Source organism: Eleutherodactylus coqui, chromosome 3 (assembly GCF_035609145.1).
Source record: "Eleutherodactylus coqui strain aEleCoq1 chromosome 3, aEleCoq1.hap1, whole genome shotgun sequence".
In the NCBI taxonomy this organism is placed as follows: Eukaryota; Metazoa; Chordata; class Amphibia; order Anura; family Eleutherodactylidae; genus Eleutherodactylus; species Eleutherodactylus coqui.
Genome location: NC_089839.1, coordinates 20814856 through 20839534, shown reverse-complemented (window position 1 = coordinate 20839534; position 24679 = coordinate 20814856). Strand labels below are relative to the sequence as shown.

At 49.6% G+C, this 24679-nt stretch overlaps 1 protein-coding gene across 5 annotated transcripts in view; it reads right to left on the bottom strand.

Annotated features, from left to right (window-relative positions):
- The window catches only part of RNF8 (ring finger protein 8), a 76990-nt gene extending 53240 nt beyond the window's left edge, over window positions 1-23750 (bottom strand). The window contains exons 1-3 of one of the 5 annotated variants that reach the window (XM_066595284.1): window positions 23727-23750; window positions 14147-14275; window positions 8818-9483 (exon numbers count right to left, since the gene is read on the bottom strand). In XM_066595284.1, coding sequence (XP_066451381.1) covers window positions 8818-9483; window positions 14147-14275; window positions 23727-23735 — 804 coding nt within the window. In that variant the 5' untranslated portion in view covers window positions 23736-23750. Of the gene's footprint in view, window positions 1-8817; window positions 9484-14146; window positions 14276-16168; window positions 17013-19216; window positions 19279-23103; window positions 23238-23726 lie in introns of those variants that run through there. The other 4 variants (XM_066595285.1, XM_066595283.1, XM_066595286.1 and 1 more) reach the window with 4 other exon arrangements.
- Between the last annotated feature and the right edge of the window lie 929 nt (window positions 23751-24679).

Sequence of the window (24679 nt, the reverse complement as noted above, 5' to 3'; positions counted from 1 at the left end):
GATTTTCTAGTGTTAAAAACGCATCGCACAAAAATTGCAAAGCACCAACCTGCAATGCGTTTTTAACATTAGAAAGTCCGATTAACGCGTGAAAAAAACGTGCAAGAAAAACTCAAGTGTGCAGGAGCCCCTACCATAAGGTGGGATTTGAACCAGATCTTACGTGTCGACAAACCCCTCTCCCTTTCTGTTTTTCACAATCCCTTCTAAACAGACTAACCCTGCAAGTTCACCGCCCAGTCACAGCTTTCATCCAACCAAGTCTCCGTTATTCCTACTATATCGTAGCGTTACTCAGACATTATTACTTCTAGTTAGCCTATTGGCCAGACTTCTAGCATTAGTCACCATACAGTTGGTTTTGGTTATATTTGTAATATTACATGTATCCCTACTGACTGTTTTGCCAGTTCTAACTGCACTAGCCCCTCCCAGCGCTCCATCCCAATATTTATTACTTAGTCCCAGGTCACTGTCTACATGTTCTTTCCCCTATCTCTCTTGTTGCCTTCTCCCCCAAGTTCCTAGTTTAAACACCCCTCCAACCTTCTAGCCATCTTCGCCCCCAGCACAGTTGCCCCCTCGCCATTAAGATGCTGCCTGTTCCTTCGGTAGAGGGTGTAGCAGACAGCAAAGTCAGCCCAGTTCTCCAGGAACCCAAATCCTCCTTGTTACACTCTGAAGCCACTTGTTTACCCCCCTAATCTCCCGCTGCCTTTCTGGTGTGACAGGAGGTACAGGTAATATTTCAGAAACTACTACGTTGGAGGACCTTGCCCTGAGCTTAGATCCTAGGTCCCCCAAATCATTTTTAAGGACCTTCCACTTACCTCTAACTTTGTCATTGGTGCAATGTGCGCTCGACCACTGGGTCCTCACCAGTCCCTCCCAGTAATCTGTCAACCCGATCTGCAATGTGTCGAGTGCCAGGAAAACACCACACTGTTCAACGATCCCGGTTTTTGTGGCAGATTGCCTTGTCTGTCCCCCTAATAACTGAGTCCTTACTGAGGCAGTCATCTCCCTGGTGGTCAGAGGGCATGTCGTGCTGCAGCGGTGCTAACTCTGTAACGGCATCCCCCTCATCTGCCAACTTTGCAAACTTGTTGGGTTGTGCCAGTTCAGGACTAGCCTCCCTGGATCTCTTCTGTCTACCCCTTCTTCTGTCACTCAGCTGACTGCTTGCTGGTCTTGCTCTCCTCAACTACCATCCACCCCCACATCTACCCCGGCAAGTGCCCGCTAGTGTGCAGCAAACTACTTTCTATGGTGCCAATGGATCTCAGCAATGCAAGCCGCTCGTTCAGATCCAGGATCTGGGCTCCCAAATGCACAACATGCTCACATCTGCTACAGCAGCATGCACTCGCCTGTTAAAGGGCGGCACGCATGGCGCGCGAAGTGCACTGGACGGCACGCATGGCGCGCGAAGTGCACTGGACGGCGCGCGAAGTGCACTGGACGGCGCGCGAAGTGCACTGGACGGCGCGCGAAGTGCACTGGACGGCGCGCGAAGTGCACTGGACGGCGCGCGAAGTGCACTGGACGGCGCGCGAAGTGCACTGGACGGCACGCATGGCGCGGGAAGTGCACTGGACGGCACGCATGGCGCGGGAAGTGCACTGGACGGCACGCATGGCGCGGGAAGTGCACTGGACGGCACGCATGGCGCGGGAAGTGCACTGGACGGCACGCATGGCGCGGGAAGTGCACTGGACGGCACGCATGGCGCGGGAAGTGCACTGGACGGCACGCATGGCGCGGAAAGTGCACTGGACGGCACGCATGGCGTGGAAAGTGCACTGGACGGCACGCATGGCGCGGAAAGTGCACTGGACGGCACGCATGGCGCGGAAAGTGCACTGGACGGCACGCATGGCGCGGAAAGTGCACTGGACGGCACGCATGGCACGGAAAGTGCACTGGACGGCACGCATGGCACGGAAAGCGCACTGGACGGCACGCATGGCACGGAAAGCGCACTGGACGGCACGGGAAGCGCACTGGACGGCACGCATGGCACGGGAAGCGCACTGAACGGCACGCATGGCACGGGAAGCGCACTGGACGGCACGCATGGCACGGGAAGCGCACTGGACGGCACGCATGGCGCGGGAAGCGCACTGGACGGCACGCATGGCGCGGGAAGCGCACTGGACGGCACGCATGGCACGGGAAGCGCACTGGACGGCACGCATGGCACGGGAAGCGCACTGGACGGCACGCATGGCACGGGAAGCGCACTGGACGGCACGCATGGCACGGGAAGCGCACTGGACGGCACGCATGGCACGGGAAGCGCACTGGACGGCACGCATGGCACGGGAAGCGCACTGGACGGCACGCATGGCACGGGAAGCGCACTGGACGGCACGCATGGCACGGGAAGCGCACTGGACGGCACGCATGGCACGGGAAGCGCACTGGACGGCACGCATGGCACGGGAAGCGCACTGGACGGCATGCATGGCACGGGAAGCGCACTGGAAGGCATGCATGGCACGGGAAGTGCACTGGACGGCACTATACAAATGCGGCTGGCAGAAATAACCGTGCGGCAACGCTCATGTGCGACCAGCTCTCCAGGCACTCCGGTCGGTGCCGTGATGCAGCGCTTACCAGGAGTGGGGCAAACAGGAGCTCCCGTTCTCGGATCGGTGGGGATCCCAGTGGTCAGACCCCTACTCATCTTTCACCCATCCAGTGAAAAAAAAAAGGGCCCTTACAGGAACCCCCCTTCAAGACAGATGCTCAGACTCCTCAAAGTACGGAATTGGTGGGGCAATAGGTAAAGTGAAGTGGGGGTCAGATGGCGACATCAGCAGGCCGTAGCACTCTTAGGGTGCCCATACACCTTCAGTAACTGTCAACCGACAGCTCTATCACCCGACCCCTCCATACACATGAATGCTCGTCCTTCCGATTGTTATTACTCTTGACTCCTCCCCTGCGCACGACCGCTCATCTAACTGACCATTATGTCCTCTGACTCCTCCCATACAATGACCGCTCATCCAGCCGACAGCCATTTCTCCCGGCTCCCCCCCATACACATGAACACTAAGCTTTTCAATACGAAGAGCAAAGAAAGATGCGGTTGGAGAGCGTGGGCAGCAGCGAGCCTCATGGGGGGACGGAAGGATGGGGAGTTGAGAATTGGCAGGAGCTCGCCTAGAAGAGAGTCTGGTCCGGTTCTTCCAAAATCAGCATGTGCGGGAGCGTCCTGACCAATATATATGAGCTCCATCAGACCAATGGTGGGAAGCAGAAGGCAGAGTGTCACAGATTCCCAGGACTACTTCTGGGAATTCAGACCAATATCGCTCGGGCCTCACGGCATACTTCCCTGAAGGGCATCATTAAAGCCAGGTTTACATGTAGAAAAACCGCAGCGCTGGCGCAAATGTTGACTTGGGTTCAGCTGCACAACCGCAGCAGACTTAGTCCTGTAACTCCGCTCTGCTCCCCTCAGAATACGGTCACCTGGCAACTGCTACTGACCGCCGCCATCTTTCCCTCCGCTGACAGGCAGCCCATTTCCTCATCATTGGACGGCGGTGCTCCGTAGCTGTTGACAAGTGCGGAAAACCTGAAGCATTTCCACTCCGTGTGAACGTATCCCAAGACGACTTCCTAATTCTCTCATGACTCGCCCGCCCCTCATCTACTACTACTTCGTCTAATTAGAGTTTTCATCACAGAGCTTACGGCACCGTAACCCCTTTTAATTGACTTCACTAACGGGCCACCAGGATTTCTCCCGATGGACTGAACGGCCAATCCGCCCCCTGGTGCCCCGGTTGGGAATCGCTGGCCTGAAGTATTGTATAGCAGGTTTCTCCCTCTAAAAAACGTTCGCAATTTAAGAAGACAAAAGGTCAAACGTCTTCACATTTTTCAAGATTCTTCAAAAAAAAAAAAAGGGGGGGGGGGGGGGTTGTTGCAAAAATGTATACAAATGTTTAACAGATACATTGTCCTAAAAATAATAATAAAAATAGTAATAATAATAATATAGTACACTGCAAACATGGTAAACCCTTGCATTCAGTTTTAGGCAGGGTTCACACGGGGCGTATTCCCGTCGGAAATCTCCCGACTCTCCAATAGAGGAGAGCGCGGCCGTGACATAAATAAACAAAAAAACGAAAGCAAACAGACATGCTCCATCTTTGGAAACCGCAGCTGCGGCCGCCGCAGCCGCGGTTTCAACCGGATTTACCGCTGCGGATTAGCCGTCCCGTGTGGACGAGGTTTCTGAGAAACCTCGTCCACATGGCTGGCTAATCCCGAGATTAGCGGCCGCGGGCGGATCTGCTGCGGCAAAACCGCCCTGTGTGCACCCAGCCTTACACTCGTGACGCACACAGAAAACCCGGTGTGAGCCCTCCGTGACGGGGCCGACCTCCCATCAGATGACCGGAGAAGGACTAGTGGTTGTGGGCCATAAGACAACAACAGGCGGGGGTGTAAAAGTTGGAGATGAAGTAAAAAAGAGAAGAGGCAAAGGGTAGAGGAAGCACAGAGTGCATAAAAACATGACGGATATATTAATCCCTTAGTGACGGAGCCCATTTGTGCTTTAATGATCCTCTCGCAGTCCAGGAGCCACAACTGTTTAATTCCTCTGTTGACATGGCCGTATGAGGGCTGGATTATTTAATGGCATCTTTTTGGGATGCCATATAATATACTGCATAGCTTATATTTTTATTTTCCAAAGAGGGATTGGGTTAAAAAAACTGAAATTTTGCCATTCCTTTTTTTTGGGGATTTCCTCTTTATAGTGTTCGTGTGCAAAATAAGTCATGTGATAACATTCTCCGGGGCGTCACGATTCCGGCAATACCAAGTTTAGACCGTTTTTTTATGTTTTGCAACTGTTCAACACAAAACATATATATATATATATTATTTTTTTTAAATAAAGATGTGTTTTTGGGCTTCTGCATTCCAAGAGCCAGGGCATTTTTATTTTTCCATTGACAGAGCTCATTGCTGGATGACCGCTAATCTTCATTTATCTAAGTTTTGGGACATAACATTTTGATTACTTTTTATTTCATTTTTTTTAGGCAAGATTGAGGCCCAACGTCCACAGGCCGATTTTAATTATGAGATCCGCAGCTCCAGAAGCCAATAGGGCTGCATTAGCATCCACAGGGCAAATAAAAGCAGGATGCACGCTCGGTAAGAAATCGCAGCATGCTCTATTTTCCTGCGGCTTCCAACGAAATCAATGGAAGCCCTCCGGACCTGCGGCTCACCCGCAGCCGTCATTGTGCGGTGCCGTGGATCCGTGGGAGATTTAAAAAGAATGAGCACTGCGCATGCGTGCGGCGCGCTGCCAGCGTGCTGAGCACATCCGCTGTGCTGAAGAAAGAAGATCCGGCCGCGCCAGTGGGGAGACCCGCAGCGTCCGGCCACGTGAGTACGCTGTCGTTTTTGGCCTCGGGGCTGCGGGCCGGATGGAAACCGCTGCGGGATTTCACTGTTCGTGTCCGTGGACATGAGGCCTAACAAAATCTGCAATTCTGGCGTGTTTTTTTTTATTTATTTCAATTAGCGCTCACCATGCAGCAAAATTAAATATTAAATTAATTCTGCGGGTCCGTATGATTTTTTTTCACACTTTTTTTTCAAACTATATTTTTTGATTATCGCTGCATTCTAAGACAACGAACATTTTACTTTTTTTTGTCAGCAGTTTCTGTGAAAAGGGTTTTTTCTTGCAGGACGACTTGAATTATTTTATATGGTACTGTTTGTTGATCAATGCGATGTTTCTATTCTGTTTTTGTAAGGCGAGATAGGGAAAATTCACTATTTTCACCATATTTTTAAATTGTTTTTCACGACGTGCGCTGCGCTGGTTAAATAATGTCCCTTTCTCTGGGTCATGAGCGTACCACCACCACTTCTGATTTTTCTTTTGTTTTTACATAGTAAAGGGGGAAAGGTGGGAATTTGACATTTCTATTTTTTACTACTTTTTTTTATATACACTTTTTAAACTTTTTATTTTTGTCCCACTAGGGGACTTGAATATCTGCATCAATCATCACTCTAACACACTACTATACTTCAGTATAGCAGTACATTAGAAAGCCTATGAGGTCAGCCAGAAGATGAGCCTCATAGGCCACCGTAGCTAGCAGACCCAAACGTTATATCCAAGCCTTTAGGTGCCATAGCAACCCATCAGGACCCTGCAATCACACCGTTGGAGTCCGATGGGTAACAGAGGAAGTCCCCTTACAGCCAGCCTTTAAATGCCGCACTGACGACAGTGTATAAAGGGTTAAACACTGGGGATCCAAAGTTTTTTCAGTACCCGGTGTTAGAGCAAGTGCCTGGCTGTCATCCGACAGGCGAACACCTGTCCCACAGGCATGGGAGTCCCGAGCCGGGCATCTACTGCAGTTATGTCAAAAGACGGTGCTGCAGAATAAAGCCCCTTAATGTCAAAACACGAGTGGCCGTTAGGGGGTTAATATGATTCTAAAATACGTTTTGCGCTGTATTTCAGAATTTTATTAATAAACGTGCCTCATTATTATTCGCCCTTTTCGTCTACTCTACACCTTTACTCCAACTTCTACGCTTCCACCCATTGTTCTCTTACGTCCCAAGACTACTAGTATTTATCCAGCTGATGAAGAGGTCTGCGCTCCATGAAACGCGTTACCTGCCAATGTGGAATAAAGTGCTTTAAAAGAAAAGAATTCCATTGAAGGGTCATTTACACGGGACGATTGTTTGAAAGAATTTTGCGCAATAAACGAAAATGTGCGCTAATTGTTACATCTAAATGCAAAGCCGTCGTTTATCGCTCACTATCATCCACCCCTTAGGGGCGCTCTACCTAGCTTCTCTCCTTTGCCTCGCAGGTGATTAAGAGAGACTTCAGAAGTGATTTTAGTGTTGCTTTGACTCCTGGAAGGTGCGCCACGAGCAAGGACTGCGCCCCATCAGTAAGAGACGCATTCTTTCCTTCAAGTTGTTCCGGGACTTTTTTTTTTTTTTTTTAAGAGGTTTCAATAAATATGCAGAAGATACTTGGTGCTGAGAGGTCAAACTCCTCTTCTCCAATACAAAGGCTGAAGTTCATGTTCATCCTTTGCATCGGATGTAGGAGGTCCGGGTGCAGATTATTCTGTGGAGGTGAGCCGCTTATGTAGCCATCAGATATCTAATCAGCGCCTGTTACCCTCTACTCTGCCCCCTGCTGAACCAGGCTGGGATCAGTTCCTCTGCTTCCACCAGAGCTGCCCCTGCCTGGCTCCAGCCCTCTACCGCCTACCCCAAGCTCCAGCAGATTCTCCGGCTCCGTATCCGGCTCAGCTAAGGAAGGCTGGCTTTTAGAGTGGAGCAACTCAGGGCTACCAGCGGAGGTGGTTTGCTCTCAGCAATGGCTTCCTGTCCCGTTACAGGTAAAATCCCGCTTTATTCCCGTCCTGTATCTACACACTATTCTCCTCACTTACTACCAGCCACATCCTGCCCAATATCTACTAGATTACAATCCCCTGGGATCCAGATGGAAACCAAAATGGGATAGTGAAGCTCTGGATGCGATGAGACTGCAGCAGGGAGGGATAGTGAAGCTCTGGATGCGATGAGACTGCAGCAGGGAGGGATAGTGAAGCTCTAGATGCGATTAGACTGCAGCAGGGAGGGATAGTGAAGCTCTGGATGCAATTAGACTGCAGCAGGGAGGGATAGTGAAGCTCTGGATGCGATGAGACTGCAGCAGGGAGGGATAGTGAAGCTCTGGATGCAATTAGACTGCAGCAGGGAGGGATAGTGAAGCTCTGGATGCGATGAGACTGCAGCAGGGAGGGATAGTGAAGCTCTGGATGCGATGAGACTGCAGCAGGGAGGGATAGTGAAGCTCTGGATGCGATGAGACTGCAGCAGGGAGGGATAGTGAAGCTCTAGATGCGATTAGACTGCAGCAGGGAGGGATAGTGAAGCTCTAGATGCGATTAGACTGCAATGGACAGTAAAGCTCTGAATGTGTATATACCACCACAGGCGCTTTGGATGTGTGTAATAGGGTGCAGCACTGCGTATGTTATACTGGCAGCGCCTCACAGTGGAGGTGTAATTACTAGATGTAGCGCTTTTAACAAACTGTGTGGATCAGACTGGCGGGGGCGCCACTGACTGTGTATATGTAATTATGTAACTCACTACAGTAACATCATAACATGAAATTAAAACGGGTTGTATCATTATACAAAACGTTAATGGCTGGGCACGGGATAAAACAAAGCATATTCACCTCTCTTCTTACCCCTCGGGGCACAGCTGAGCGGCTCCCATGGCCGTCCCCGTTGTTGCCATCCACCAGAAGTCAGGTGACAGCTGCGGCCAATCACTGGCTGTAGCGTCACCGTCCTAAACGCCTGGTATCAAGACACTCAGTGCCAATACCACGAGTTCGGACAATGAAGCTGTGGCCTCCGGTTTGCTGCGTAGCAGTCACCTGCTTTCTGGCAGACATCCATGCCATGGGCCGTGGCCGCTCAGCTGTGTCCTAGCGGGCCAGGGACAGCTAAGTAAGCTTTCTTTTTTGGCTTAATCTCACACCCAGTAGTCAAAGACAATAAATGCTTCTTGAGTATTGGACTTAGATCCGCACTAAGTGGCTGCACAGGGATGCTTTTCTGTTAGGACTGAGGCTTTCTTCTCATCAAGTATAGAAAGATTCGGTCAAATAAGAATACTTCTATCTAGCGATATACAAGAGACCGAGCGAGCAAGAGACACATCACAGTACGGTGCACAAGGGAAGACTCCCCCGCCTCATACCTTGTTTCCCTGCTCCTCTTGGAAGATCTTCTTAAGCTCATCAACCATCTGGAGATGCTCCTCATGTTTACAGCTCAGCTCCTTCTGAAGGTCCTGCAGCGCCTGCTGTGAAGACAGCGACTGTTGACTCCCTGTAGATCCGCTCTGCTGTGGGGTCTTCAGCTTTTCCTGCACCTGAGCGTTAAGGTTCCTAAGTTCTACAATAGACTGTCTCATTTTGCTCAGGTGGAACGTGCTCTGAGAAGGTGCTTGGGTGCAGGCCACCAGGTCCCCATCCATGGAGCAGTCCGGCTCCCCTTCTGCCTCCACCTTTATTGTGGGCTGCTTAGACATTTCAGCCTTATGCGACTTGTTTGATTCGTTATCGTCTCTTAAGGGTCGGGGGATTTTGGGTTTGGACACGTTGGAGGTGCCCTCTGTCCCGGAGGCCTCAGAGTCTTCACAGTTTAGTTTACGTTTGGATTTGGTTGATTTTCTCTTCCCCGACTGTTGAGGCATCAGCAGCGGCCGGATCTGTTCTAGATTTTCCTCAACCAATTCATATTCAAACTCGGCCTTTTCTGCATCGGGCAGCACGACGCCCACCTGGATGCAGCTCCCTCTGGTCAGGACGTACGGCTTCTGAGGCTCCAACTTCTCCTTATTGAGGGTAACTCCGTTGAGGCTCTGCAAAGTTAGAGAAGAGAACAATAAGCAGCAAGTTTGAAAGTTGCCCCAAGTAATACTTCCTTAATAAGGATGAGCGAGTATACTCGCTAAGGCACTACTCGTCCGAGTAATGTGCCTTAGACGAGTATCTCTCTGCTCGTCCTTAAAGATTCGGGGGCCGCCGCGGAGCGGGGAGAGCGGGCAGGAACGGAGGGGAGATCTCTCTCTTCCTCTCTCCCGCTCTCCCCTGCTCCCCGCCGCGACTCACCTGTCAGCCGCAGCGGCACCCGAATCTTTATGGACGAGCAGGGAGATACTCGGCTAAAGCACATTACTCGAGCGAGTAGTGCCTTAGCTAGTATACTCGCTCATCCTTATTCCTTAATCACATTTCCTCCACTCATGGGCAATTTTTTGCCCAATTTGGAAAATCTGTTTAAACTTTTCGTTGTCAAAAGCCTTCAGCCTCATTACTATCCAATAACGCATCGCACGGTTAAAATATTTATGTCAAAAATTATATTCTAACGCAACAAATACGTCAATTTTCTTTTATTCTCTGTTTATTATAAAACCGATTAAAAATTATTGAAGTCAGGTTTTTAATTGCAACCTGATTCCACACGGCAGAATCCCTGCAATATAGGGACGGGTACTGCAGCTCACAAACGCCACAGTCACTAAAAACAGTGGATAGGCATGGGTGCCAGGTATCGGACCTCCACTCATCTTCTTTTAGAGATACGGAAAACGTCTTCAGGGAGAGCCTGCAGGTAGCGAAAATGCTGCGGATTTCCCACTGCATTTCTGCCCCACTGATGCAGATTTTGACTCAAATTCAGCTGCGGATCCGCAGCTCATTTCAGCCTTTCAGCTACCGTTATAGGACCACACAGGGGCATGTGAAGACACTTAAATAGCCACTGACTGCCTGCACCAAGAGCGCCGCACACTGCCTAAACCGCCAGTGAGCGCCGCTGCAAGCGCTGGTCAGGTGATGCAGAAGTGGGCTGCCTGTCGCTGGAGGAGCTCAGCAGTGGTTCTGGATGCAAGCAGTGAGCAGCGATTAGTTACCGTATTTTCCGTTCTATAAGACGCACCGGTCTATAGGACGCACCCCCGTTTTAGAGCGGGAAAATAGGGGGAAAAAAATTTTAACTCACCCAGGGACAGAGCAGGGTTAGTGCCGGGTGACGGAGCAGAGGGAGCAGCAGAGGTCTGAAAAACCGGAGCCCCATGTCACAGCGGCGCGTCTGTGCAACAGGAGGAAGGAAGGAAGCCGTTTGGTGGAGGCGGGGAGCAGCAGAAGTACCCGCCGGCGCCCGCGACCAATCAGAGGTAAGTATGGGCGGCAGTGGGGAGGAGAGAAATCTTCTAACTGATCGCACATTTGTTCGTGCGATCGCGAATTTAATGCACAATCGCGCTAAAGCGCGTTCGCACGTTAAATTCGCGATCGCGCTAAAAATGGCGAACGGAACGAATTTTCGGCACATTTGCTTTATGAGACGCGGGAACTCCCCCCCCCCCCCCCCCCCCCCGCTTTGGAGGCGGAAAAAGTGCGTCTTATAAAGCGAAAAATACGGTAAGCGCCGTTGCTTGCTCCTGTTAGGTCCTGACGATGGCTGAAATCCGCTGCTAAATCAGAGGTAAAGTCCGTACCAATAGTGCACATTTTGACACAGTCCTTGATGTGGAAATGCAGCAGATTCTGCCAATACAGAAAATCTGCAGCATTTTCCCTACATATGAATGCACCCTTGAGGACACTGTCACCATCGTTTGTCACCCCTCTCTAAGGCAGCACAAGGTAGTGACGGGCACTCCCATTACAGGGATATGAGCGCCGTGCGGATCTGTGCAAGAGATTTGGAGAAACCTGCCTTTTATCAGTGGCAGCACATGCATAGAGGACTACTGGAAGTAGTCCTGGATATTCATGAGCTGCAGGTCAGCTACACCCACCACATATATATTTTGTATATATGTATGGTTGATCCTACGTCCGCATGCTTCACAAAGGCCATGTTTGGGTCGAAACGTTGCAGCATATTTTACTGATGGAGAAAATAAAGCTACTTCTTTTACGTCAATGAAGATTTGATATTTCCGGAGTGCTGTTCCTCACCCGTGTTTTAACTAAAAGGAACCTGTCACCTGCCTAGAGCACCTTAAAAGAAGCAACGGTGCTTTTAGGGCACATGACAGGGAGCCGGGGGCTGTATCACCCGGTTCCCACTACTGCAGTCTGCACGCCGGCCGAAAATCTGACTCTTCACAGTCCTGTGCGCACGCTCTCCTATATACTTGTACAGGAGCGCACACGCACGGGACTCTGAATGTAGTTGGATTTTTAGCCGACACTCAGACCTTACAGGCGTGAATCACAGGAACTAGGCGAGTACAAGAAATACAGCCGCCAGCCATCTGCCCTAATAGCACCAGAAATTAATTCATAGTACTAGAGGGAGGCGACAGATTACCTTTAAAATCAGGTAATACAGCTTGTTATTTTCTTGAGAAGACGATTTAGGGTGCGTTCACACATTGAGGATTTCGACATGGATCTGCGACAGATTTCACTTTCAATTGAAAGGGCAAAATCCACTGCAAATTTGAGTCAAAATCCACACCAAACCTGCTGAGTTACATCCTGTATTATACTCCAGAGCTGCACTCACTATTCTGCTGGTAGAGTCACTGTGTACATACATTACTTATCCTGTACTGATCCGGAGTTACATCCTGTATTATACTCCAGAGCTGCACTCACTATTCTGCTGGTGGAGTCACTGTGCACATACATTACTTATCCTGTACTGCTCCTGAGTTACATCCTGTATTATACTCCAGAGCTGCACTCACTATTCTGCTGGTAGAGTCACTGTGTACATACATTACTTATCCTGCACTGATCCTGAGTTACATCCTGTATTATACTCCAGAGCTGCACTCACTATTCTGCTGGTGGAGTCACTATGTACATACATTACTTATCCTGCACTGATCCTGAGTTACATCCTGTATTATACTTCAGAGCTGCACTCACTATTCTGCTGGTGGAGTCACTGTGTACATACATTACTTATCCTGTACTGATCCTGAGTTACATCCTGTATTATACTCCAGAGCTGCACTCACTATTCTGCTGGTGGAGTCACTGTGTACATACATTACTTATCCTGTACTGATCCTGAGTTACATCCAGTATTATACTCCAGAGCTGCACTCACTATTCTGCTGGTGGAGTCACTGTGTACATACATTACTTATATTACATATAGGCTCTAAACAGTCTGATGTAGAAAAACTATAAAAAGAATTAACACTGCACAAAGTTTCAGACATATTATTGTTATGTGGCGCCATCTAGTGTCAGAACTCTCTCCTTTCCTGAAGAGGAGCCAGACGTGTAGATCACATACAGGCCACTCAAAGAGGTTGTACCAGAATTTGAGGTTATCCCCAAAATATGGGTATTTGGTATCTCGACAGTCTCGTTGAAAATGAATGCTGATGTGCGACCGCACTTCATTCAGTCTCCTCAAGGTGGAGGATGCAGTTACCCTGCAATGGGTCCCTGTTCGAGATCCCCCCACTGATCAGCAAGTTATGAACTATCCCATGCACAGGAGATCACGTCAAATTCTGGTACAACTCCTCTGAGCTTGAAATATAAGCCCTCCCTCGAAAATAAACCCTAGCTACACTACATGAAGAGGGGGGGACCAATGCTTACCTAGTAGATGGCGTTCGGGTCCCTCGCGCTGGGCTGCAGTGCCCTCCTGAACGCCGACAGAGTATTTCTTCCTGGTAACGAGGATTGAATACCCCGCCTCCAGCAAGCGATTGCTCTGACTGGTTAACTGAACGCCGTGTCAGCTAATCGGAGACGGCGCTCAATTAACTAATCACAGCCATTCAATAAGGTCATTCAAGGAATGGCTGTGATTGGTTAATCAAATGCCGCCTCATTGATGAATAGCTAAGCACTGCCTGTAATTGGCTGAGCGCCCAACAAATCAGCATAGTCCTTTCAGGAGGCAAGGATTTTTAAATCCCCGCCTGCTGAACGTGATGACAGCAGTGCCGGAGAGCCAGCTGGAGGACCTGCCTGAGCGGTGGAGAGGTGAGGAAAGATTTTTTTTTCCAGTCAGCTATGGATGATTTTCAGGGAAGGGATTATATTTCAAGCCCTTCCCCGAAAATCATACTGCGGGGCTTGCCACAAAACCACTGCTTTCAATGGGGCCGGCAGCAGCGCTGATCCCATTGAAAGTAATGGGATAGCATGCTGCACTTCTGCCACAGCTATGGCAGAAGTCCGTGATATACTCCATGTTTTCAATGGGGTGGGGGCTAGCGCTGCTGCTCCCATTGAAAACACTGGCGATATCACAGCGGTTTTCTTGCGCTGTGAGCGTTTTCACTCGCTCTCGCAGCGCAAGAAATAAAACCACCAGTGGGTGTGAGCCCTAACTCTGCCTGTCAATGAAGGTGGAGGTGGGAGAGACATTTGGTAGCCTAAGAATACTGATGTCTTTAAGACACTTTGACTTCGGTTTCTTTAACAGCGGTGTACCCTCCTGCAGGGGGCGCAGTCCTGGTTGGATAGGTATGGGGATGCAGAGTTACCGGAGGTTCAGCCACTACATCCCGCTGCTCCGGCGCGGTGACTTACGTTGTTATCGGTGACGGTCCACTGACCCTCGGCGTTCTGCTTGAAGATGCAGTGTGTGCGGGAGATCATCAGGGGGGACATCGTGGAGACCAGCTGGTAGGTGACACCGAAACCTCTCCCCAAGGAGACCTGTGGGGAAGACGGACAGCTAAGGTTGTATACAGACGAGGCAGGAAGGGAGCGTCCACACAGCGCCATTGTACAGGCGGCACAGGGAGGGGCGCAATCCTTGGACGGAGACAAACAGCGCCATTCGTGTCCCATACCGCGGTGTGAAGGCTCCCCGGTGGCGCGTTTATACGGTAAAGTATACAATTTCACACAGCAGAAAAACATGGATCATTATTGGCTGGTGGAAATCCCCTGGGGGGCGCCACTCGGGTATGCCCAGAGTCCTACAGAAGGGGACGGCGAGCCGGTGTGCTGGTATGACCAACGCTCCATTCAGTCTCCTCCTCGCAGGAGTGTGGTGGTTGTGGGGACAGGAGACCCCGTTTTCGAGATCAGCGGTGAGACCCCCAACAATCAGCACATCCCCCCCACCCCTCTTCTGTGGGCATCTAGGCACTGTGGTACAACCCCTTTAATGGCGGATCGCTGTCCTTGCCATGGAAGATTTAGCAGAACTTGGTTTTCAGTTGTCTTTTGGAGCCAGGAAGATGCCAACAACTAGGAGACCCGCGGCCATTCCTCACCCGCACGCTGGCGTCCTCTAGTGGATGACGGAGACATCAGATGAGAAGGAGCAAGATACCTGCAGCGACCACCATAGGAAGAGAATGGGAAGTGCTTGACAACTGGGAGGAGCTATTTGTTAGGAAGGAGATCTATGACTAGAAGGTTCCCGGACGTTCAGCTTCCTGGGCACAATGCCCCCATCATGCCACTGATTAGACAGATACTTCAGAATCTGGTGTCTCCACGACTATCAGTTGGCATCAGCTGGCAAGATGCCAAATACTACAGTCCCGGGTATGTTGGGGAAAGGAAAAACACAGGGCGGATGCCAGGTAGGTGATGCCAGGCAAGCACTGGGTACAGCAGGATAGGCACCCGATGTGTTGGGAGAAGCATAAGTGCAGGGCAAGTGCCAGGTACATAGTGCCAGGTACAGGCGGGGCTGGAAGAAAGTGCTGTGTACGCTGGGGGACAAAAAAAAAAAACGAACGTGGGGCAGACGTCAGGTGAAGCATAAACGGGGTTGGCATCGGGTACGCCAGAAGAATAATTGTGGTGGCGGTACGTCTGGAAGACATGGAGCGGGTAAGAGATGCAGGGCAATCTCTGGGTAAAACAGGGGAATGGAGGGAGGCGAGGCGGGCAGCAACTACAGAGAGCGGAGAGTACGGTGGGGTGGCAAGCAGCGAGTGTGCAGCAGGCAGAGGGTGACGAGGGCTGGAGGGTGCAACGGGCGGACAGTACGGACGGTGCAGGCTGCAGCGGGCGAACAGCACGGAGGCTGCAGGGCACAGCGGGCAGACCGCAGGGCACAGCATGCGGAGGGTGCGGGCAGTGTGGAGGGTGCAGCGGGCGGGCAGTATGGACGGTGCAGGCTGCAGCGGGCGAACAGCACGAAGGCTGCAGGGCACAGCGGGCAGGGCGCAGGGCACAGCGGGCAGACCGCAGGGCACAGCATGCGGAGGGTGCAGGGTGCGGACAGTATGGAGGGTGCAGCGGGCAGACAGTGCGGAGGCTGGAGGGTGCAGTGAGCGGACAGTATGGAGGGTGCAGTGAGCTGGCAGTACGGAGGCTGGAGGGTACAGCAGGTGGATGGCACAGCGGGCAGGCCGCAGGGAGGGTGCAGTGAGCGGGCAGTACGGAGGGTGGTGTTTGCAGCGGGCGGCGGTCAGGATTCATAACTTTCACTTAATGAGGTATTTTGTCTTTATTACAAACAGTAGTATATCTAACCCCGCCGCCGCCATGCTGGGAGTAGTAGTACACCCCGGGAGCTGTGGGTACAGGTATATACGTGTGTGTAGACATATATATCCGGGTGTGATGCGGCGCTGCTCTCCTCACCTCCTCCCCCTCAGCCAGTAATAACACGTCCGGGCTTTCTCCCATCCTCCGCAGACACCAGCACAAGCCGCGGTCGCTCCTCCCCGTCCCGGTCTCCGCCATCTTTACCGCCGACGGTCATCCGCGGCCTACTACGGCGGAGCGTCCAACCTGCAGACCTGACTAATCACGCGCCGAGCGGCTCCTCAGACATTTGTAATCAAACGCCAAACGCGCGCCTAGCGGGACCAATCAGCGTCCGAGCAGTGCAGCCTGGAGCCAGACGTGAAAAGCCGAATACCGAAGGTAACCATGGCAACGGAAAAGAGGGGAATTGCATCGTAATTTGACCATTTTAGAAGAACTCTTTATGTTACTGGTTAAGCATTCCTCATATCAGCAGAGTCCCCGTAACGTCAGTGAGCCGGACTAGTCACGGTGGGCTAGAATAGCCACAAATAGCCAAACAATGAAAAAATGTAAACATTCCATATGGGCTGCGGGTACCCGTATGGTCACTTCAACACGGACCCGGAGCAAAATATGCTTGATTGAAAGCGGCTGACGGCACCCAAAACTACTACACCGACTGTGCGAACCGCCCTTCTAATGATGATGGTTCTTACCCCCTTTGTGCCCCATTTTGTGCCTTTAGACTAGTTTCACATGGGCGAGGGTGATATCAGCCCATGATTCACGGCCCGATATCGCACTTTTCACCATGTAAAAATCCCCATGGATGCAAGGCGTTTTCATGTAAAAACGGCCTTGCATCCCTATGGGGAATCCCCTCATCCCCGCAGGCTCAAGGAATTCCCCCAGCTGCTCATGAAGGAATTCCCCCAGCTGCTCATGAAGGAATTCCTCCAGCCGCAGATCAGGGGATTCCCCCAGCTGCAGTTCAAGGGATTCCCCCAGCCGCTGATGAAGGGATTTCCACTGCAGCCGCTCATTTAAGATGCGCCTTATATATATATTGACGTGCGCCTCCTCATATATTGGGTGCAAGATGCGCTGGCAGAAATGGTATAAGGACCTATGTTTCAAATGCTGCTCCTAATCTATTCCCCTCTACGTGGACCCCAAAGTGGTGCCACGCAAGAAAAAAAATAGTCTTGCAAAGAACCATCTCTCATGTGATATGTCAATGGAAAGATAAAAGACTTATGACTCAATGGATAAAAAAAAAAACGCTCGGGCATTAAAGTCCGGTTTAACACGGGCGAGAAAATCGTGCGATTTTGGCGTGATGTGAGAGTGAGTAAAAAGGCAGAATTATGAAACCAATCATTTCCAATGGTTTCCATCACATTTGCGAGGCTCTCACTGATGCCATGTTGCGAGAAAAAAATTGAGGCAAGTGCTATGTTTTTGTGATATCGTCCATCGTTTTCAACGGGGCTGGCGGCGGCAGCGCCGACTCCAGTGAAAGCAATGGGAGAACTCCCTGTTCCTCTGCCGCGGCTGTGACAGCTATGGCGGGGAAATCCGTTCAGCAGCATCTGGGGTAATCCCTTCAGCCGCGGCTGGGGGAATCCCTTTATGAGGAGCTGGGTGATACCCCCAGCTGCAGCTCAAGAGATGCCAATATATGAGGAGGCGCACGTCTCTCTATATATAAGGCGCATCCTAAATGCTCCTCGCGCCTACGCAGAAATGCACACCGGGTCCGATCTGGCTAACATCTCTGGTATAATTCACACCAGTCTCTGGCGCAAATTCTATATAAATCTGTCGGTCCCCAGAGGCCATGCCTCCTCCCAACAAGCCATGCCCTTGTTCAGGGGTATGGAGGATAGCGGCGCAGCAGTTAAAGAGATGAAAAATTTTTGCGCAAGCAGACCTAGCAGCACATTTTTGGACATTTTTATGCCAGAAATTAGGGAAAGGGACTTTTCGAACGGGACAAATTTAATCTTGCGGCTTTGAAGTAAAACTTGCGGATTTTAACAGGTGCGGAATTCAAGCGCCATCGGGATAACACTGTGACACAGAAATGTCGGCGCGACCTGATTCTGCGCCCTAAAGGGTTTATGAATTTCTCCCATGATGTATTGTTTAACGCTCACTAATTTGTAAGGCGGAGAATGGAGAACAAAAGCTTGAAATTTGCTCATAATTTTTTCGGGTCTCGTTTTCACGTCACTCCCTGCGCCGTATAAATGACGGGCTAATTATGTCAATTTCAAATCTGTTTATTTGTTTTTCGTTATTGTACTTTAGCACAATAAAAACACTTAAAAATCTGTTTTTCTGTTGCTCCTTTCCGAGAACTCTAACATTTTTCTTCCTCCGTCAGCGGAGCAGCGTGGGGCCTGTTTTATGCAGGAAGACTTGCGGTTTCATTCGTATTTTGGAGTACTTGTGACTTTTTGATTACGTTTTATTTTGCAAGGCAGGATAAAAAAGAAACAGCAATTAGGAAAGGCCTAATAGACTCGGCTACATGGCAGACTGAGGACTCAGTCACACGGGCGTTTTGACGCATGAATTTTCGAACGCATCAGGTATGCGTTCAAAAATTCACGTGACCAAAGCGGGCATCACGGTGAAAAAAAACGCTGCTAGCAGCGTTTATCCGCTCAAAAAGAGGGCTGCCTGCTATCCCCTGCTGCACCTGTGACAGCTGCAGCAGGGGATTCCTTGGATGTGAAACCCCTGGATGCTGTTACATCCAGGGGTTTCACCTGTGGTCAGTGGGGCCGGCGGCATCTGCCCCATTGACATACAGAGAACATTGCGATCCTCTGCAAAAGCTGTGACAGCTGTGGCAGAGGATTTCTTCATCTCCGCGGGGAGTCCCATTGTCACTGGACACTGTGATGGCATGGTCACAGTGTCTAGTGAAAATGGGACTCCCTGCGGAGATGAAGAAATGCGCTGTCACAGCTGTGGCAGAGCAGAGTGATGTTCTCCCATTGAATTTAATGGTGCCGGCAATACAGCTGGCTCCATTAAAAGCAAAGGGCTGCCGGCAGCAGTGATGTTTGGGGAAGGGCTTCAAATATAAGCCTTTCCCTGAAAATCAATCCAAAAATCTGTAAAAAAATTTTAAAAAAGGATACTCACCTCTCTGCAGCTGCCGGGGCTCAGCCGCGTCCAGCTCATTAAGGCACAAACAGGTTTAGTCACTAAGGGGTTAAGTAAGAAGTAAGAATATTGTACAACTTAAGAATAATAACCCAATCAAGTTATTTGGTTTAGAAATGATAGAGTTGGGAAGGGCACACAAAAGAGCAAACAAACATACAAAAGGCCCATTTACACACAATGATAATCGCTCAAAAGATGTCGCTCAAGCGACTTTTGAGCGATAATCGTTGTGTCATTTACAGCTCAAGATGAGCGATCACATTGCGCTGCCAGCACAGGATGCAGAAGACAAACGAGGTGTCACCACTTGTCTTCTGCATCCGGCTTTTGCCCCGCTCCAAGCACCTGGCTGTTATACAGCCGAGTGCTCCATGCCGGGTATGGAGAACACAGCTGGACCGCTCTGTTCTTCATACTCAGCCTGTTATCAGGGATGGGATACAGCTGAAACAATAGTATCAGCTGTATCCCGCTGTGAATCCCTGATAAGGCTCATCGTCGTCTTTCAGCACGCTCAAAGACAACGATGAGTGACAGGAGAATGAAAATGGCATGATGTCAGTGCAGTTACACAACGATTATTGCTCAAAAGATGGCTTTTGAGCGAATTTTGAGCTGAAATCGTTCCATCTAAATGGGCCTAAAGGGACTGGGGCATGCACAAAACACACAGAGAAGGCCGGCGGGGGAAAGAAACAAGCCAAAAACACAAAAGGTAAAGTGGTGGATAAATGACATGAAGGGAAACCACAATAGATAGGCTGCCAAAATGATGATATAAACATGTGACCCAACTGGTTGGAATGGTATTTTGAAAAAAAAAACACCAATACAATAATTTAGAATACCAAATACATAAATAATAAACACAAATATCCTGTAAATAAACACAGGCGCTGCATATAACAAATATACTACAGATAAAGGAAAATAACAATGCACCCAGCAATAGTGGGGGAGCGGATCAAGAATAGGGCGGACCCAAAGAGGGCGGACCCAAAGAGGACGCCTCCTCACAAAGAAATATAGCAGCACAAGACATAATAGGAATTACAAAGTGCATGGATTACAAATGCCCCATTACACAAGTGGAACTCAATATTGGTATTAACTTTGAGGGCAGATGGAGTAAATCAAATAAGGCTGTAGAATCAAAAAAGCAAAATTTTAGTTAATAACATAAAGGAAAAAATGGAATTTATGTATATATGTACCAGCATCACAGAACCCATGGTGGATATAACAAGGAGAATGGCACAAACAGAAGGATCACCGATGCTAGATGGAACAGAAACAATAAAGTAAAGAATACAAAAAAAAATAATATTAATTAATGTAATGCAATGTCACTGTTTATAAGGGCCTGTAACAATAACTCTTCGTTGATGCCTATAGGGAATATACTATTAGTAAGATAAATCCATTTAGACTTCAATCGTAAAAGAGGAGAAATGGGTCACCACCTCGAATGTCAGTCTTACTGTATTCCAAACCAACTACCTGTGTTTTGCCTATTTCCCCTGATGTTGAACCAAAAAGGGGCCTGCTACAGATCTAAGCGGACACGGACAAAAATGTGCATAAACAATTCTCCTTATAAGTGCTTCTGATCACCGACTGTCTGGCCTCTGTCTCTAACACCATGTCCTCCTTTTTTCTCAGACCTCTCAAACTAACCTTCTGGTCTTTCCGCCTTCTGCCAGCCAAGCTCCCCCCAACATCTCCATATCAGTATTTGACACCATCATAACCTCCAGACAGCATGCCCTCTGTCTTGGGGTCACACTGGACTCTGACCTCTTCTTTACCCCCCACATCCAATCTCTGGCCCTAATATGCCACCTGCATGTCAGGAACATTGTAAAAATCCATCCATTTTTGACCAGTGTCGTGCTAAAGACACTAGTTGTCGCCCGCATGTATTCCTGAGGTCACTACTGCAAGTCGCTGCTCATTGGCCTTCCCCGCACCTGACTATCCCATCTCTAATCCATACTAAATGCGACAGCTAGACGCATCTTCCTATCCAGCCGCTTCTCAGATGCCTCTGCACTATGCCAGTCGCTGCACTGGCTGCCCAGACACTACAGAACTAAATTCAAACTTATCTCCCTCACCCACAAAGCTACCCAGGGCACCGCGCCACTCTACATTGCCTCCTTCCTCTCCGAACACCACCCAGCCCGGCGCTCCGATCAGCTAACACACTCAGACTAAACAACCCTCTAATATGAACCTCACACGCTCACCTCCAGGTCTTCTCTAGAGCTGCACCGATCCCCTGGAACGCTCTACCCCAAAACATCTGGACAATCCTAGATGCACGGAACTTAAAAACGCACCTCTTCAAAGAAGCATATCAAATCTCCTGATCTAATCCCCAACCCCACACAACGTGCCCCCTGTCTCTCCCTATGGCTCCCCACACTCTCCACTTTGCCTATCATGTACCTCTCCTGCTCCTGTACCTCCTTACCCCCCCACCCTGGTTGTCTCCTTATATTTCATTATCACAGTAATTGTCATATTGTTTGTTTTCCCCTGTGCTTTGTAAGCGCTGCAGAATAAGTTGGCGCTATACAAATAAAGATTATTACTATTATTGATCAATAGGGTTAATGAATCCTTTAGTTGGGACAACATATTTGTACGACGTGCTACCAAGCCTGGCCTGTCTGAAATGAGACTATGTAGCCTAGGGTCTGTTCTTGGGATTTGCCAGTTTTTATTTACAATGCTTAGGAGATCCCAAGGAGATCCGAAGTTTAGGTGTAAGCAACTGGCTTCGATCCATGTCTCTCGCTTGTCTAAAAGGACAGAACACAGTTATTTGGGGTAACCCTGTTCTTTGATCCTCTCTATTAGATCCAATGCCTGCTTCTTCAAGTCCTCCTCATAAGTACAATTACGTTTCAATCTGAGAAATTGACCGTATGGATTATTCCTCTGATCACGGGGGGAGAAAAGTCGAATAATGCCAAAGACTGTTGTTTGCTATAGTCTTACAATATAGTTCAGTAGACAAATAGACATCACGGACAGAGATTTTAGGTCTCATGTCCACGGCATAATTCTAATTTAAAATCCGCATCGTTTTTCCCGCCCGTGATCCGCGCCCCATAGGGATGCATTGGACACCCGCAGGTAGTTAAATACCTGTGGATGTCATTTTCCCTCTCAGGCGCGGATCCGCGTGTGGGAAAAAAAACGCGACATGCTCCATTTTAGTGCGGGACTCCCGGGCGGACGGCTGCCGCAGGCTTCTATTGAAGCCTATGGAAGCCGTCCGGATCCGCGGAACACCCGTACCTGAATTAAACTCACCTCTCTGGACGCTGCGGTTCTTCCTTACTTTGCGGCCGGATCTTCTTTCTTCGGCCCGGCGGATGTGTTCGGAGCATGTGCGCGGCACGCTACCAAGCCGAGCACAGTCACCGGGCCGAAGAAGGAAGATCCGCAGTGTCCGGAAAGGTGAGTTTATTCTTATCTTTATGCCTCATGTCCGCGGGGCAGGAGGGACCCGCTACGGATTCTCCATGAAGAATCCGCGGCGGGCCTGATTTTCCCCGTGGACATGAGGCCTTAAGGTCCAAAAAATTGGCTGAGTCTGTCGAGAAACCAGATGTTAGAACAATATTCCATGGGTTGGCATTTAAGGCTGTAACACATTCTTGTGTTGTAACAGAACCATTTAACAATTGATTTGTCAAAGGACAACATAGTTGTCATGTCCGCCGGACGCACCTCGCCACAGCACGGATGCAGGGTGACATTCACACAAAACGCAAAAAGAATACACCAAAACTATGCTGGACAGTGAACACCACTCCAGGAACACTAAGATGGAAAAACCTGTCTCTTACCTAACAGGGAAGTGAGGAGCCCTTGCCTACAAGCAGAGTAATTGCCCTGATAAGGACAGCCCGTTGTCTTCTCCTGGACCCTGACTATCTCTTGCAGGAACCCCTGGAGAAGTGCACTGACACTGCAAAAATGAAACAATAAAGGTAACAAAAAACAGAAATGACCACCAGTACTTATCTGTGTTTGGAAGTATTTCACCCAGCATAGAGGCACCAGCCTACTCCAGTCACTCCTCTAAAGAACTGAAATCAACAGCAAGCGGTAGAGGGCATGGTAAAATATAAAGCTCTCCACACCTGCTGATAGGCAGAGCAGCTAACAATCTCTGCACAACGTGCCTTAACTCTTGTCTTGCAGAATAACAGGGTGATGGGTCAGACCCTGTGTCGTGGCCACCATGCTGTTGCGACTGACAAGCCGTGACAATAGGGTACACATGTGCTTCCTCCCACCAACCAATGCCAAAAACATAGCAATAAAAAGTACGATCTAACACAAAGTTGTTGCTACATAAAATGAATGCCAAAAGTTTCAAAAGAAAACCACTGTGTGCTAGATCCAGCTGCCGCTGAGTTAAAACATTTTCAGTGGCCTGTAAGCCCAGACTCAGAGGTCAACGCACCATTCCCATTCAGCTGTCACTACGAGCGGGGCGTACGGGCTCAGTAGACTTTCTGTGGCGCCCGTACACCATTCTGAGCAGTAATAGAAACAACCGAACAAGCATGGCGCTCCTGCTTCTGCACATTCCTTTTAGCGATCGGCAGGATTCTTAGCACCCAAACCCCCACCAATCAGCACTTCACACATGTCACTGGGATGTGTCAGAAGTTTGAAAAATGTTTAGTTTTATTGTATCTGTTTGCTTATCTTTTAGCACTTCAGCTCCACAATCAAGCTTGTTTTTCTGCATTCCAGGCTGTCACGTTATGTCTCGCGCCTTATGGGATTTACTTGGATGTTACCTGCACTAAGACTTAGGGCTAATGCCCACGGCCAGATTTACGCTGCGGAAATCTACGGCATTGCACTGCAGCTATTAGGTTCTATTGAACCTAATAGCTGAATGTTCACGCTGCGGAATTCCGCAGCATAAAATACCCGTGGCATGTCCTATTTGCCGCGGGAATACGAGCGGCCGGCTTGCATTGTAGTGAATGGAAGCCAGCCGTCATGCTATACTTTCGCTGTAGCACAGCAGAAGTATAGCGTGAACACGCGCCCCCGCCCACCACCAGCCATGTCATCTGACACTGCTGGCGCGTCATGCAGGAGCTCCACAGCGGATCCGGAGGCGAGTATAGGGGCTTTGGGGCGGCGCTGTGACGGACTGCACTGCGGTATTCCGCTTGCGGAGTCCATCACAGCCGTGGGCATGAACCCTCATGCTTGTTTTCTGATGCTATATATTTATCTGTATTGTTGTGCAGCTTGATAAAGTCTGTCCAAATCCTCCCCATACTGCATGCATCCAGAGTTGTTCAATAAATCTCCATTATTTTTCCATCAAATACCTGAGTATGTGCTGTGCGGATTTTTTTTCATGTTGCACAGAATAAGGTTAACACGTCAGGT